At 39.1% G+C, this 12959-nt stretch overlaps 1 protein-coding gene across 1 annotated transcript in view; it reads left to right on the forward strand.

The window, feature by feature from the left end:
• Positions 1 to 1266: 1266 nt before the first annotated feature.
• The window catches only part of asap2b (ArfGAP with SH3 domain, ankyrin repeat and PH domain 2b), a 31849-nt gene continuing 20156 nt past the window's right edge, over positions 1267 to 12959 (forward strand). Inside the window, exons 1-4 of the mRNA XM_008397115.3 lie at positions 1267 to 1666; positions 9474 to 9546; positions 11826 to 11971; positions 12047 to 12121. Of these exons, the coding sequence (XP_008395337.2) occupies positions 1538 to 1666; positions 9474 to 9546; positions 11826 to 11971; positions 12047 to 12121 (423 nt within the window). The 5' untranslated portion in view covers positions 1267 to 1537. The remainder of the gene's footprint in view (positions 1667 to 9473; positions 9547 to 11825; positions 11972 to 12046; positions 12122 to 12959) is intronic.

Here is a 12959-nt window from a genome sequence, read left to right on the forward strand (position 1 = left end):
CTGTTTAAAATGATCTGATTCTAAATTCCCTTTTTGTTATCTGTATAAAAAAAACAAAATTATATTATCGCCTTTTTATTATCTTATCTCTTTTCATACTTTAGCTCTAAAAAAAAAAGTTTCGTGTATGATGATGTAATTATACTTTGTGGCCGCTAGAGGTCAGGACTAACCATGTCTCTACCTGAGCAACATATTTATTAGTGTTTTGTAATGTTTTTTAAAAGTGAATGAGGAACGTTGTTCCAGATTTTCAACAGTAAAAGTTAAATTATTTCAGAAAAAATTTGCTGCCATATTCTGTGTGAAGATCCGGCTGATCTTTCCCACAACGATGCAGTTATCTATGCAAAAGGAGCCCCAACCAGGTGCTGTAGGAATAAAATTAATATACTTTTCACAAACCTGACGTTTTAGTTCAACATATCCTGTTTTTATTGATTTTATATAAAATTATTATTTTTGTTAGACATTGAATTTAGGATTTTTATTCTCTGGAATCATCAAATCTACAAGAAAGGAAACTGTAAAAATATTAAAACTATCTATTCAGGTTGTTTGTACACTTCTCATTTCCGTATTGAATTGTGCAACAATAACAGCAACAAACGAGAGACGTGCAATATATGCACACACACACTAGGAGGAGTGCGTGATCAGAGTTAGGTATAATTACATTTATTCAATTGCATTTAATTGAGTTACCTTTTTTCGGAAAAAAATGTACTTTTAGGAGTATTTTTACTACATTACTTTTTGCTTTCACTTGAATAATTTTCTGACAAAGTATCTTTTCTCTTACTTGAGTAAATTTTCTGGGTTCTCTACCAACTGAATGAAAAACAAACAAAAATTAGCCAAACATTCACAAAAACTACACACTTGCAGCTTTTGTTAAAGTTTATTAAGTTTTTTATTGAAAGAAACTAATTTGGAAAAATTTTCTTTTGCCTGATTTTATTTTTTATTACTTCTATGAATTATTGTAATTTTCATCCTTAAAATACCAAAATTTCCATTTATTTTTCAGTGTGAATATGTAATTTTTAAATATTAAATTAATTACTCAGTACTTTCTACTAGTACTTTCTTGCACGGCTACATTTTACTTGAGTATGTTGACGTACTGCTACTCTATCTTGAGTTAAATCTTGGTGCTCTGCCACCTCAGTGCGTTAATTCAAAGCCATTAACTCAAAGGAAAAGCAGAAAAGCGACAGATCAGCCAGAGCCCACCCAGGGGGCGTGGCCAGCGGGAGACTTTGGTTCCAGGAAATTGCAGCAGAGTGAGAGCTCTGTCCGTGCCTCCGCCCTGCTCGGTGCTTCCCCAGGTGAGGCAGCTGCTGGACGGACACAGGAATGCGACCAAGCCTTGAACATGGACTGACATGACGTTAGCAGAAGCTGGCCGAGGTTTGAGGGTTTTCTGACAGCCCCGCGGACTCCAACTCATCCGGCCAGGTGAGGCCGGCGGCTCCACCTGCAGGACCTGCGGCTCGGTTCGGCTTAGTTCTGCTGAGGACTATCACTCCTCAAGATGCCGGTGGATCAGATCAGCGTCACGGACTTCGTCGCGGAGACCAATGAGGACTACAAAGCTCCGACCACGTCCAGCTTCACCACCCGGATGTCCCACTGCAGGAACACCGTGGGAGCTCTGGAGGAGGTGGGCGCACTCACACACCACCGCTCAGCCGCAGCAGGTCCACGGTACAAGCGAAGTCCAGTCAGAGCTGAAAGGGTTTAGTCGTGTTAGTGTCGGTCCACTTCCTGCTCTGAACCAGCTGGCTGGAACCCGAGAAGCTGTTTGTTTGGCCTGCAGTCTGAAACATTTGGTGACCGTCTCTCTCCTCTCCGCGTTTCCACGCAGCAGTCTCGTGTTTTTCGTGTTTAAAAAGGGGAACGGAAAGCAGCACTTCCTCCTGCTGAAGCTGCAGTTGATTCGCAGCATTTTGTAACAGCCTGTTTGTGAAGTTTTGCAACTCGGTGATGATGAGGCTGGTTTTGTTGAGGAAGCGAAGGTCAGAGGAGGCAGATTTAAAACTGGGGTTTCCTGGATGCGCCACAAATCCTGTTGGGATGTTTTCTCTTTTTACCATTTTACACACAAACACCGTCATTTAGAGTGTTTACTCAAGAGTAAAAATTTTATATTTATACATTTAATAATTAAAAAGTACATCACCAGATGGAAAATATAAAGTTAAGTGAAAATTTCGGTATTTTAAAGACAAAAATGACAAATCAGGCAAAAATATATCTTTTTTCCAAATCAGTTTCTTTCAATATAAAACTTATGAAACTTTTACAAAACCTGCAGATGTGTGTCTGTCTGGTGAATTTTGATTAAAAGATGTTTGTTTTTCATTCAGGGGGTAGAAAATTCACTCAAATGAGAGTTTAGATACTTCATAATAACATTGCTCAAATAAAAGTAAAAAGTAAAGCGTAACAGTAATTAAAAAAATGTAGTTGAGTAAATGTAGGTAGTTACTACTCAGCTCTGCACTTGGATTATCTGAAAACATTGTTTCCACTTGTTTTGGTTCTGATTCCAGATTATTCTGATTAAATGAGGCAGATTAGACCCAGTAATAAGATGTTAATAATCTGCTGTTGGTCCATGAAGCTGCTTGGTGCTCAGGTCTCTAGAGATTTGTTTACTCTGTTTTCAGAACCAGAACCAAACAAGATGAGGCAGTTTTTTAGTTTCTGTGCCAGTCAGATCTGGAACAAACTCCCTGAAATGTGCAGAAACTGTTGGCTCCTTTACATCAGAGCTGAAAACAAACTGAAGAATTACTTTCTTCTGATTTAATGTAAAGCAGTTCAGACTGCCGTCTGGGCTGCAGACTTTGAAATCACCTTGAATGTGCATTCTTGACTGTGACGTTGTTGTCCTGAAATGTGGTGAATGTTTCACGCCACTCGTTCCTCTGAGTCCATAAATCTTAGAAACGACTTTGTGACTCTTTTCAGTCTGACAGATGCAGGTGACTTTGTTTCTCACTTGTTTTTCTCTTGGTCGGACCATCATGTTCTGTTTTTGAGGTATTTTAACCTGTTTCATGTAGACGGACACGGACCCGTCTGGCTTTAATCAGACTCTGGTTCGTTCAGAAAGTCCGGTTCGGTTGGGGAGGTATATGCGTAATCGAACCAAAAAAGGGAACTCTGGTCCACTTACAAACCTCAGTCTTTGTTCGGCTGAAGTGAACTATGGTTCAGTTTGAATGCATATGTGAACGCCTCGCGGCCTGGAGTACAGAGCAGGGCATTGTGGGTAAACACAACCAAAGCAAACCCACTAGCCGAGCGCTAACGGGAGAAATGCTTCGCCGTCTTTTACCAAGGACAAAAGACAAATCTTAAAACTAAATTTTTATCTTATTTTTATTTAAAAGGAAACAGTGTCTTCTTTAGAGGTTTTTCTGCTGCTTCCTTCAGTGGTTCTTGGTGCAGCGCCCCCACAGGCGAGGAGGGGAACATGTTGCTCAAAGGGTTTGGCTGGTTTGACAGCAAAAATGCAACAAATGTTGAAACTTTGATCGCCAATTTAACTGAGTTTATTGGACTATCAGAAGGGGAAACGCCATCAAGACGAGACACAATATTTTAATGGGATGAGAAAACTACAAATAAACAAACAGTAAATGTTGCATAGTTTAACATTTACTGCTCAGCTATGAAACATTTATCGTTCCTACCGGAAACCCGAAATGCTGCAAACCAATAATTTAAGGGTAGTTGTGGCTACGCCTGTCACGATGACACATTTTGCTGAGCGATTAATTGATTTATCGTTTATCGTGACAGACCTAGTTGTGGCATCATCAGGCCTCATGCTGACCACAACTGGCACAAACACCAGAGATCCCAATGAGAAATACTGTGATGTTGTAATATTTTGAGATCTTTGTTGCAGCGCCGCTTTCCTGCAGCTTTTAGGTGTTTTTCTGCTTCTGCACGTCTGAATTAAACAGTTCAGTTTAATTAGCAGGATGATGTGGACTGGAACTGTCACTTTGCTTGTTTTTGACTTACTTTGGGAGAATCTCTAAAGCTAATTTTGTCTGTTTTGCTTTTGGACTTTAAGCCTTTAGTAGCTCTTTTGTTTGTCTGTTACAGCTTTGCAGTCCATTTCCCTGAATCATTTTGTGTGTATCTTTGTTGTAGCCTTTTTAGGCAACGTGTCGACTCTGAGCAACTCTTTCAAAGTCGTCTACTTCTGCTTACAGACACTTTCTCCTCCTTTTGTCACCTTATTTATTCAGAGAGACAAAAGCAGCTCAACCATGACTCATTTTACTTCTTATAACAGGGTCAGTTTGCACAAGGTGTTTTATGTTTTGTAGTATTCATCTTGATTTTGCTTTGCATCTTTTTATACGATCTATAACTTCTTTCAGTTTACTAGCAGCATTTTCTTTGATGCCATGTTGTTTCTTGCATGCAGTTCTGGTCTCTTTGGATCCAGATTTGGGTGAAAACTAGTCACCTGCTGCTGGTTGTGTTTTATTTCTTAGAGTCTGTCAGTCAGACGAGTAAAATGTGTCTTAAAAGAAGGATTCTTCAGAGTTCCCTCATTTGTCTTTAAGGAAACTGGTCTAAAAAGAGCTACAACAATGAAGAGAAACCAATTGTATAGAAAGAGACAGTAAAATGCAAATTTTAAACAAATAAAGAGGAAATGTATGGCCAAAATAAACGGATAAAATGACCTTCGACCTTCATGGAGAAGATGCAGTAAATGGAAATGTTTTCAGCTTTCATGCTGCTAGCATGTTGGCTAATACCTCAAATGTTAATAACTTGTATTCTTCATGCTGGTGTAATAATCTACAGTCTCAAGGCATCAGCTGTTCGGTATTTCCCAAAGAGCTAAAGGTCGCAGAGTGATGGAAACACAAATGAGAAATGGAGGAAAGAATAAATTAGGCAGACATGTCAAGTTATTTTATCATCATAACATTTATCTTTAATATCACTCAGGCCCAGTTGGACGGTCCAAACTGAAGTGAAACCAAGATTTAGGCCCAATTACCTTAAAGATCAAAAACAAAATTTTAGTAAACCTGCTGTAAAATAAGAGGAGATGCCTGTGGTTATGTGGAGAGACAAAGGAAAATAAAGCAGTGCATCATCTGCATGTGGTGTAATAACAGATGAAATGCTGCAGGATCTGAATCTGTTGCACATGAAATGTTTCATAAAATCTTTAGGAAATGACATAAAATTTAGATTTCAGCTTTTTCACACATATTTAAAAGAATGATTAATCAGAACACTGACCTACCTGCAGAAGTAACCAGACAGGCTGACAGTGGAGTCATGTTGGTTTCTTTTCTGTGTTGTAGTGTTTGCAAAGCTTCACAATAGCTCAAATCAAAGTTCTGCTCACAGTATCAACATTTGCAATATTCCCATCACAGAAACTCCTCAATTATTAGCTATGAAGAAATCCACTTCTCCAGGCACTAGACTGCCTGGACCTGTTCCCAGTTTGGTGATTTATGTATTCCTGCCTGACTGTTTCACAAAGCATTCCAGATCTGATGCAGCTTCACCTTCATGAAGCGTTTAGGAACCGAAGGACTTTCACCAAAACAAACGGTATGAAGTTGGTCAGACAAACCAGTAACTTTAAATTTGATTCATTAAATATTTCCAATGTTTACATCAGTGAAAAAGCAAATGTGAGTGAGTAAAAGCCACAGGACCAGGCATTGTTTTCTCCTGTTGCATGTTGGGATATCTCTGCTGAAGTCGGATCAAGTCCCAACACGATGAGCCCGACTTTGATCCTCCCTCTTGCTGCAGATTATACGTCTCTCTGCTGAACGTCTCCACATTTTAATTGTCTTTCTCCCATAATTTCCATCCAGTCTCTCCGTTTGTTTCTTCTCTTCAGCCTCAGTCCTGTCACAGCTTGTCTGCTCGAAGTGATCTGAGTAACTCCAACTCATCGACGACTCATTCATTTTCAGACGCTTGGATTTTCCTCAGTAGGATTTGAGGTTGTTCTTATGTCACCGTTTAGCTCCAACAGACTGGGAAAGGATCTGGATTGGAAAACGAATGAGAGGATTAGGAAATAAAAACACAATGATCAGCGTTCCGTCCGTCACTTCCTGTTCATCAGGATGCGACAGATGAGACTGAAAGCTGTCGCTTTAGATCTCTTTGAACAGAACAAGATGTTTTTCTTTTTTTAAATGCTAAATGAGCATCTAATTGTCCTCCTAGTCTGTTACTGGTGGTTTATGAAGAATTCGCTTTAGCATCTTTTACTTGTGTTGGTTTAGTCAAGTCAGTTTTAATGTCTTGATTAAAAATGTTTGTAGGTCTGAGTTTAGCTTGGCAATAGATCAAACATAATATATATATATATATTGCGATAGACACATGATCAATATCAATAGACAATGCATCCGAGAGAATATTCAATCAGAACCGCACAGCATTCTGGGAAATGTAGGCAAAGGAAGGACTTCAGACACTCAACCTCTCACAGCTAGCTAAGCTAGGCTAGTAGCACCATCTAACTCTCTCACTCATTCTTCGGTTACCTAGCAACTCACTCATTCTTCGGTTACCTAGCAACAGCCTGCTGAGTAACTTGCGCAGCAGCAGTTTCAGGTTTTGCCACCTTTACTTGAGAAGAAACTGGATACAACAGGAAAGTCACTCCACCAGTTTCGCAATATTTTAGATATTTAAAACAAAAAAATCAATAATTATCAATATGAATTGACATGAAACCACTTTAGCGTGATACTTTTTGTAGCCATACCGTCCAGCTTTAGGTTGATAACACATTACTGTGGGTTTCCCTTCGATCTTTTGCTTTAAAATAAAATGCCTTTTGATTTATTGATCTTAGACAAATGAATCTGGATCTGAACTCCTTAATCTGTTGGGCTTCACTGTAAAAACTGGAGCGTTTCCAGATTTCTGGGTTTGAAACCTTCAGTTTTCCAGATGGAGCCGAAGCAGACTCTGCTCGCCGTCTCCAGCCGCACAGCGACTGAGTTTCTGGACTTTCTGCATGTTTCACGCCGTGAGTCACTGAGCTGTGACTCACGGCTGCAGCTGGAAACCAGACCAAACTCCACATTAAAGGTGTGCAGCTTGGGCCCAGTCATGTGACTAATGCAGTAAAACCAGCAGAACACATTTCTACTTCGTTCTTCTACTTCTTCTTCAAATAGTAATTTTGTCACTTGGCAGCAGCTTAATGCCATTTAGCCATGAAATACTTTGTGAAAACAACCAGGTGGAGTTCAAACAGAGAGACTTTGAACATGGAGGGTCAGAAATTTGTGTAAAAACACAAAAGCGTTCCAGAGTTGGGAAGTGGTTACATTTACTGGTGTAACTTTTTGGAAAAACTTCACCTTCTGTTTGATTTTGTTACATACTGCAGCTTTAAATCCGAGCTAGCAGCTGCCGGCCATCCCTCCCCAAACTCAACATTTACACTCGCTTGTGAACGTAGCTGCAATCAGATGCACAGCTATGCAACCATATATCTTTGAAAAGCAGAAGTGGAGCCTCCTGCAGAACCAACAAGAAAGTAGCAAGTGGTTTTTGGATAGTAAGGCGATAACAAAGCAGCCATTGTGCAGCGGTAAAACGGGCTGACCAAACATGCTGGAGCTCGGCTGTGGTTGCTAGGGAACAGGCGTTGAGGTTTTTGAAATGGGTCATTTTCCAGACACCAAACATATAAATGTATTGCCAAAAACCAGGTGGGTGGAGTTTTTTTTAGAAGCAGTAGAGACACAAATGGAGGAACAAAAGCCTTCAGCATGTGAATTTTGCATACCTGCAGGTGAACTATTGTTGCTTTCCTACAATCTCCAATCATTCGGCCCGATCTCCTCTGACCTCTGACCTCAACGATGCATATTAAAACCCTCTTTTCCTCTGTTCTGATGTCCAGTAAGTCATCTTTGATGCAGCTGAAGGTCTAAATGCATTCAGCTGCTGTCACGTTTGTCTGGTTTGCCCTTTGTGGCGACAAGTGTTTGTGCGGATGCATCTAATAAAGTTGTTTGGTCTGTTGCACAGCTTTCCTGTTGAGTAACGTGTGAAGGAACGTCTATTTTTGACCGGCAGCAGCTCAGCGTCTTCCTGTTGAGAAAAAGTTTGTGTCATAAAAACCTGCGTGTTGCAGATATGGACTGAATGCAGCCTCACGTCTCTGGAGCCGCAAACAAACGAGTGAACTGAGAGAAGCTTCGTGGTCAACGTGTCGCTCTCTTAGCTTGAACTTCCTTTTTCCTTTTATAGCATCAAGTCGGCTTTTTCTCTGCTGACAGACAAACTTCGCTTTATAACCGACTAATTAAGAGCCGCTGCCGTCAAAACGAGAAGCAGGAACTGCAGATTTAGCTCTGCTGCTTTGACATTTGTGGTAAATTTGCCGAAATTTTCTGCTGATCTTTCAGTGTTGTCAATTTTTATTTTTTAGCTTTTTATTATTTTCCTGGATTTTCACCATTTTGCGTCTCTTGTGGTCATTTTCATCCGTTTTCTCCACCTTCATTGATATTTTCCCGTCTCGGACGCAGCAGAACCGTTTCAGTGGGATGTTGAAGTTACACAGTAAAACTTTAACAGCAATTTAGTTTATTTAGCCAAATTGAGAGAGAAAAATAGGGGTTACGTTTTCATGACTACAAATTGGAAATAAAATGATTTTTTTCTTTGACGGACAACAAAAAAAACTAGCGCCACCTCTGCTCCAAACTACGAACATGTCGCCCCCTCTTCGGTTCATATTTTAACTTCTATGCTAAATATTTAGCTTGTAACATGTAGTTTGGAGCTAAATATTTAGCTCCAAAGTTAAACATTTTGTTAGCTTGAGCCTAAATATTTAGATTCTGATTATTTAGTCTGTAAGCTAAGTATTTAGCTTCAAGCTAAGTATTTAGCTTCAAACTACATATTTGTAACAAGCTAACAGTAAGTGAAGTTGCATATAAGCTAAATATTTAGATCTTAAGTTAACATTTTGTTAGCTTGAGCCTAAATATTTAGATTCTGATTATTTAGTCTGTAAGCTAAATATTTAGCTTCAAGCTAAATATTTAGCTCAAAACTACATCTTTGTAACAAGCTAACAGTAAGTGAAGTTTCATATTGGCTAAATATTTAGAGCTAACTGAACATTTAGCTAGAAGCTAAATATTCAGTTAGCAAACTGATATTTATAAATGAATGAATAACATAGGACTGAAAAATGAAGCTGCTTTTTTCTCTCAGGCTAAATAATCCAAATTGTTGTTAAGTTTTAACAGTAACTTTATAATCGGCGCCTCGTTTTGGTCCAGAAACGGATCATGAGATGTTTATTCGGCTCTTCAGTGAAGTCGGTTGTTTTGTTGTAAATGCCAAGAATCTTGTTTGCTTGTGTAGAAGTTCAGGACCAGCGTTGACCTGTGACCCCGTTGTGTTTCCTCCAGGCTCTGGACCTGGACAGATCCGTCCTGTCTAAGATCAAGAAGTCGGTGAAGGCCATCAACCACTCCGGCCTCAGTGAGTAAACTTTCCTCCTTTGGCTCATTATGATGGATGGAAGATGGTGAACTTCATCCTTTTCAACTCTTCTGGGGTGTAGGGTCAAAGGTCATGTTTTATTTGAGCCGTTAAGGTGCTAACGACCTGCATTTGGAGGCGTTTGCTTTGTTTTTATTCTTCTGAAAGATGAAATGTCTTGAAAAGCTGAATCCCATTTTTGTCGACTCGGCAGGAAATGTGGGCGAAAAGAAACGGCTTCATTAAAAACAAAAATATGTAAATTTAATGCCAAAGATGCCATTTAGACTTTTTTTTTAATTTCTTTCTGTCTTTTGCATTTTATCTCTTTTTATTTATTTCTCACATTTAGTTTTCTTGTGATTTATTTAAATAAATTTTGCTAATATTTTAGGCCTCAACATTTTTTGTGCCAAAAATTTAAAAGAACAAAAAAAACAGAATTTCTTTCAATTAGAAATGAAAGATTTTGTTAAATTTTCTTGTTAATTTTAATAATTAATATAAAATGTTGATATAAATAAACTTATTACTATTATAATTTCTGTATTTATTTTATTGATTTATTTACCTTTAGAAATATTTTTTCTGCCAGAAATGCTCAAAAGCTTTTTTTTTAATTATTAGTTTTTACTGTTACTGTTATGATTTATTTATAAAATTATTTAATTTATGTTTATTTACTCGCCCTTTAGACAGAGATTATTTCTTTGTGACAGAATATTTGAAGATCCAGTTTTGTTTTTTGTTATTTATTATCACTATAATGGATTATTTATTCATTTCCCCTCTGGCGTTTCTTCTTTGTGTCAGTTGAAAGTCTTAGTTTTCTGGCGGCGGTTTGAGCGTGGGGTGCGTTTGGTTCGTCTGCAGCCGTGTGCTGGGCGGGTGGGTCTGACTCCAGGCAGGTGGGGTCTGAGCTCCCAGCATTCCTCTCATACTGCTTCCTGTTGCAGCACGCCGACCCACTGGCAAACCGACGCAGCGAGGAAGGAATCCCAGCTCCCACACACACACACACACACACACACACACACACACACACAGCGGGGAGTCCAGCGCAGCACCAAACTCGCTGCCTCAACATGTTTCTGTCGGAGAACCGGCAGCAGCTTCATGATCTGTTCTAATGTCTGAAGACAGAAAGTTTATTTTTAGGTTTCTCTGATGTTTGGCTCCGTTTGGGAGGGTCAAACCGTGGCTCGGGGGCCATTTACGGCCATAACACTGATTTAGTCCAAATTTAAATTCAAGAACGGTACAGATTTGTTTGTTGAAGCACCAAAATAATGAACTTTTATTTCTAATGCGGACGCAGTTATTCCAGACAAGGACGTCTGGTGCAACACAAAGCATTGCTGTTTTCATAACTCGCCTTTCTGCATTTCTAAACTAACGTTTAATAGATTAAACTGAGGCTGTTTTTATTGCTGAGATCAGACTTTTTATTATTTCTTTGTTTTAGCTTAAAATGATCAGCTGGATGAATCTGAGGTCATAAAAATATTTCGTGTTTTGTTGATTTCTGAGTTTGTTAGAAAACGTAACATATTTTGTTGATTTCTTTTTTTTGACCTTTTAAAGTTTTGTTCTCCAGAAGCGATTATTGATGTTATTGATCAGGGCTGGCCTGACGTCAGATTGGACGGGTTAGACGGTGAAATACGAATGTTGTGTCCTTTGCTTGTGTTTCTGAAAAGTAAAATGTTTGTTGGTATGTTTGTCTAAAAGGTGGAGTTAGGGAGGCGCTACTGCGCCTGGGTGTAGTGATGAACCTGGACATTCAGAAACACATAAAGACAAATACAAAGTCGGCCTTTCATCACCTGAAGACTAACATCCCAGCAAGATCTAGAGAAACTCGTCAACGCTTTTATCTTTAGTCACATTCTTTACTGTCAGAGAATAAACTTTAAAATGTTTCAGTTAGTTTATAAATCACTGAACGGTTTAGCGTCACATTGAAGATCTGCTGTTGTCGTCTCAACCTTCCAGACCCCTCAGGTCTTCTGGTTCTGGTTCTGGTTCTGCTCTGCATCCTCAGAACCAAACAAGGAGAAGCAGCTTTCAGCTTCTACGCACCACAAATCTGGAGCAAACTTCCAGAAAACTGAACAACAGCCGAAACACTGAGTGCCTTTAAATCCGGACTGAAAACCAGCTGTTCAGAGCTGCTTTTGAGCTTAATATGAACTGGAACATTAATCATTTGCAGTCTGGATTATAACTTGTCTTTATTTTGCCACTGTAATCTGGTATTCCTGACGTTCCTATCGCAGGTCATGTGGAGAACGAGGAGCAGTACGTCCAATCCCTGGAGAAGTTCGCAGGAAACTACATGAACGACGTGGAAGGCGAACTCAGTGCCGCCTTCCTGAAGTTCGCCGTGTTCACCAAAGAGTTGGCGGCTCTGCTGAAGAACCTGGTGAGGATCCTTGTTTTCTCCAGGAGATGAATTTTAGAACTTGAAAAGGTTTTTAACGTCTTTCTGTTCGTGCAGCTGCAGAACATGAACAACATCATCACATTTCCTCTGGACAGTCTGCTGAAAGGAGACCTGAAAGGAGTGAAAGGGGTTTGTTTCAGTTTCTGCTCGACACTTTCACACCAGCTCACTAAATCTGAACGGCTTCATGTTTCCACAAATAGACACGCGGCAGAGTTTCTTATTTTAATTCCGTTTGTAACAGTTATGGGCTACGCAGCTAACTGCGGCTACAAAAGCAGCATCAGAAGATGGTTCTTGAAGGAGCCTGAGGTGTGAATGAAGACACAATCACTGTTTTAGTTTTGGTGTTTTTGTATTGGTGATTGGGGGAAAAAACAATTACAAATACACAATGAGGGTCAAATTAATTCAAAATAAATAAATTCAAAAGATCAAAGTTCTTGTCCTTAGCTCGCCATCCTTTGCTCAGAAGAGGATCTGAGAATCTGATCCATCAAAAAAAACCCGACCTAAAAGGCCAAAAAAAACCCATTAGGCGGTTTATCAACAATAAGTATGTGCAAACACACAAATACAATAAATATCAAATTCAATAATTAAACTAAACATTTCAGTCAGGTTAACTTAACCATAATTTAGATAAACAAAAAGAATAATCATATTTCAAACTAATCCATTTAAGGTTAAAGTTGAAATCAAAGTTCACTTTCAAAATATCAATCAAGAGAAAATAAATTAACTCAAAATACTCGAGCAGTGTGAGGAAAAAGAAAATATACTGCGCAATATCAATTTAAATGTAGCTACATCCTATTTTCAATCAATTTCATTACAAAAGTAATGAAATCTTGCACAAAACTATCAATTACCTTTCAGCAGAGAATGCTAGACTGCGATCAGCTGTGAATCCCGGTGACAGCCCAGGTAACAACTGCCACAGTTCTAATAAAAAAATGCTCCAATG

This window comes from Poecilia reticulata, chromosome 21 (assembly GCF_904066995.2).
Source record: "Poecilia reticulata chromosome 21, P_reticulata-male-v2, whole genome shotgun sequence".
In the NCBI taxonomy this organism is placed as follows: Eukaryota; Metazoa; Chordata; class Actinopteri; order Cyprinodontiformes; family Poeciliidae; genus Poecilia; species Poecilia reticulata.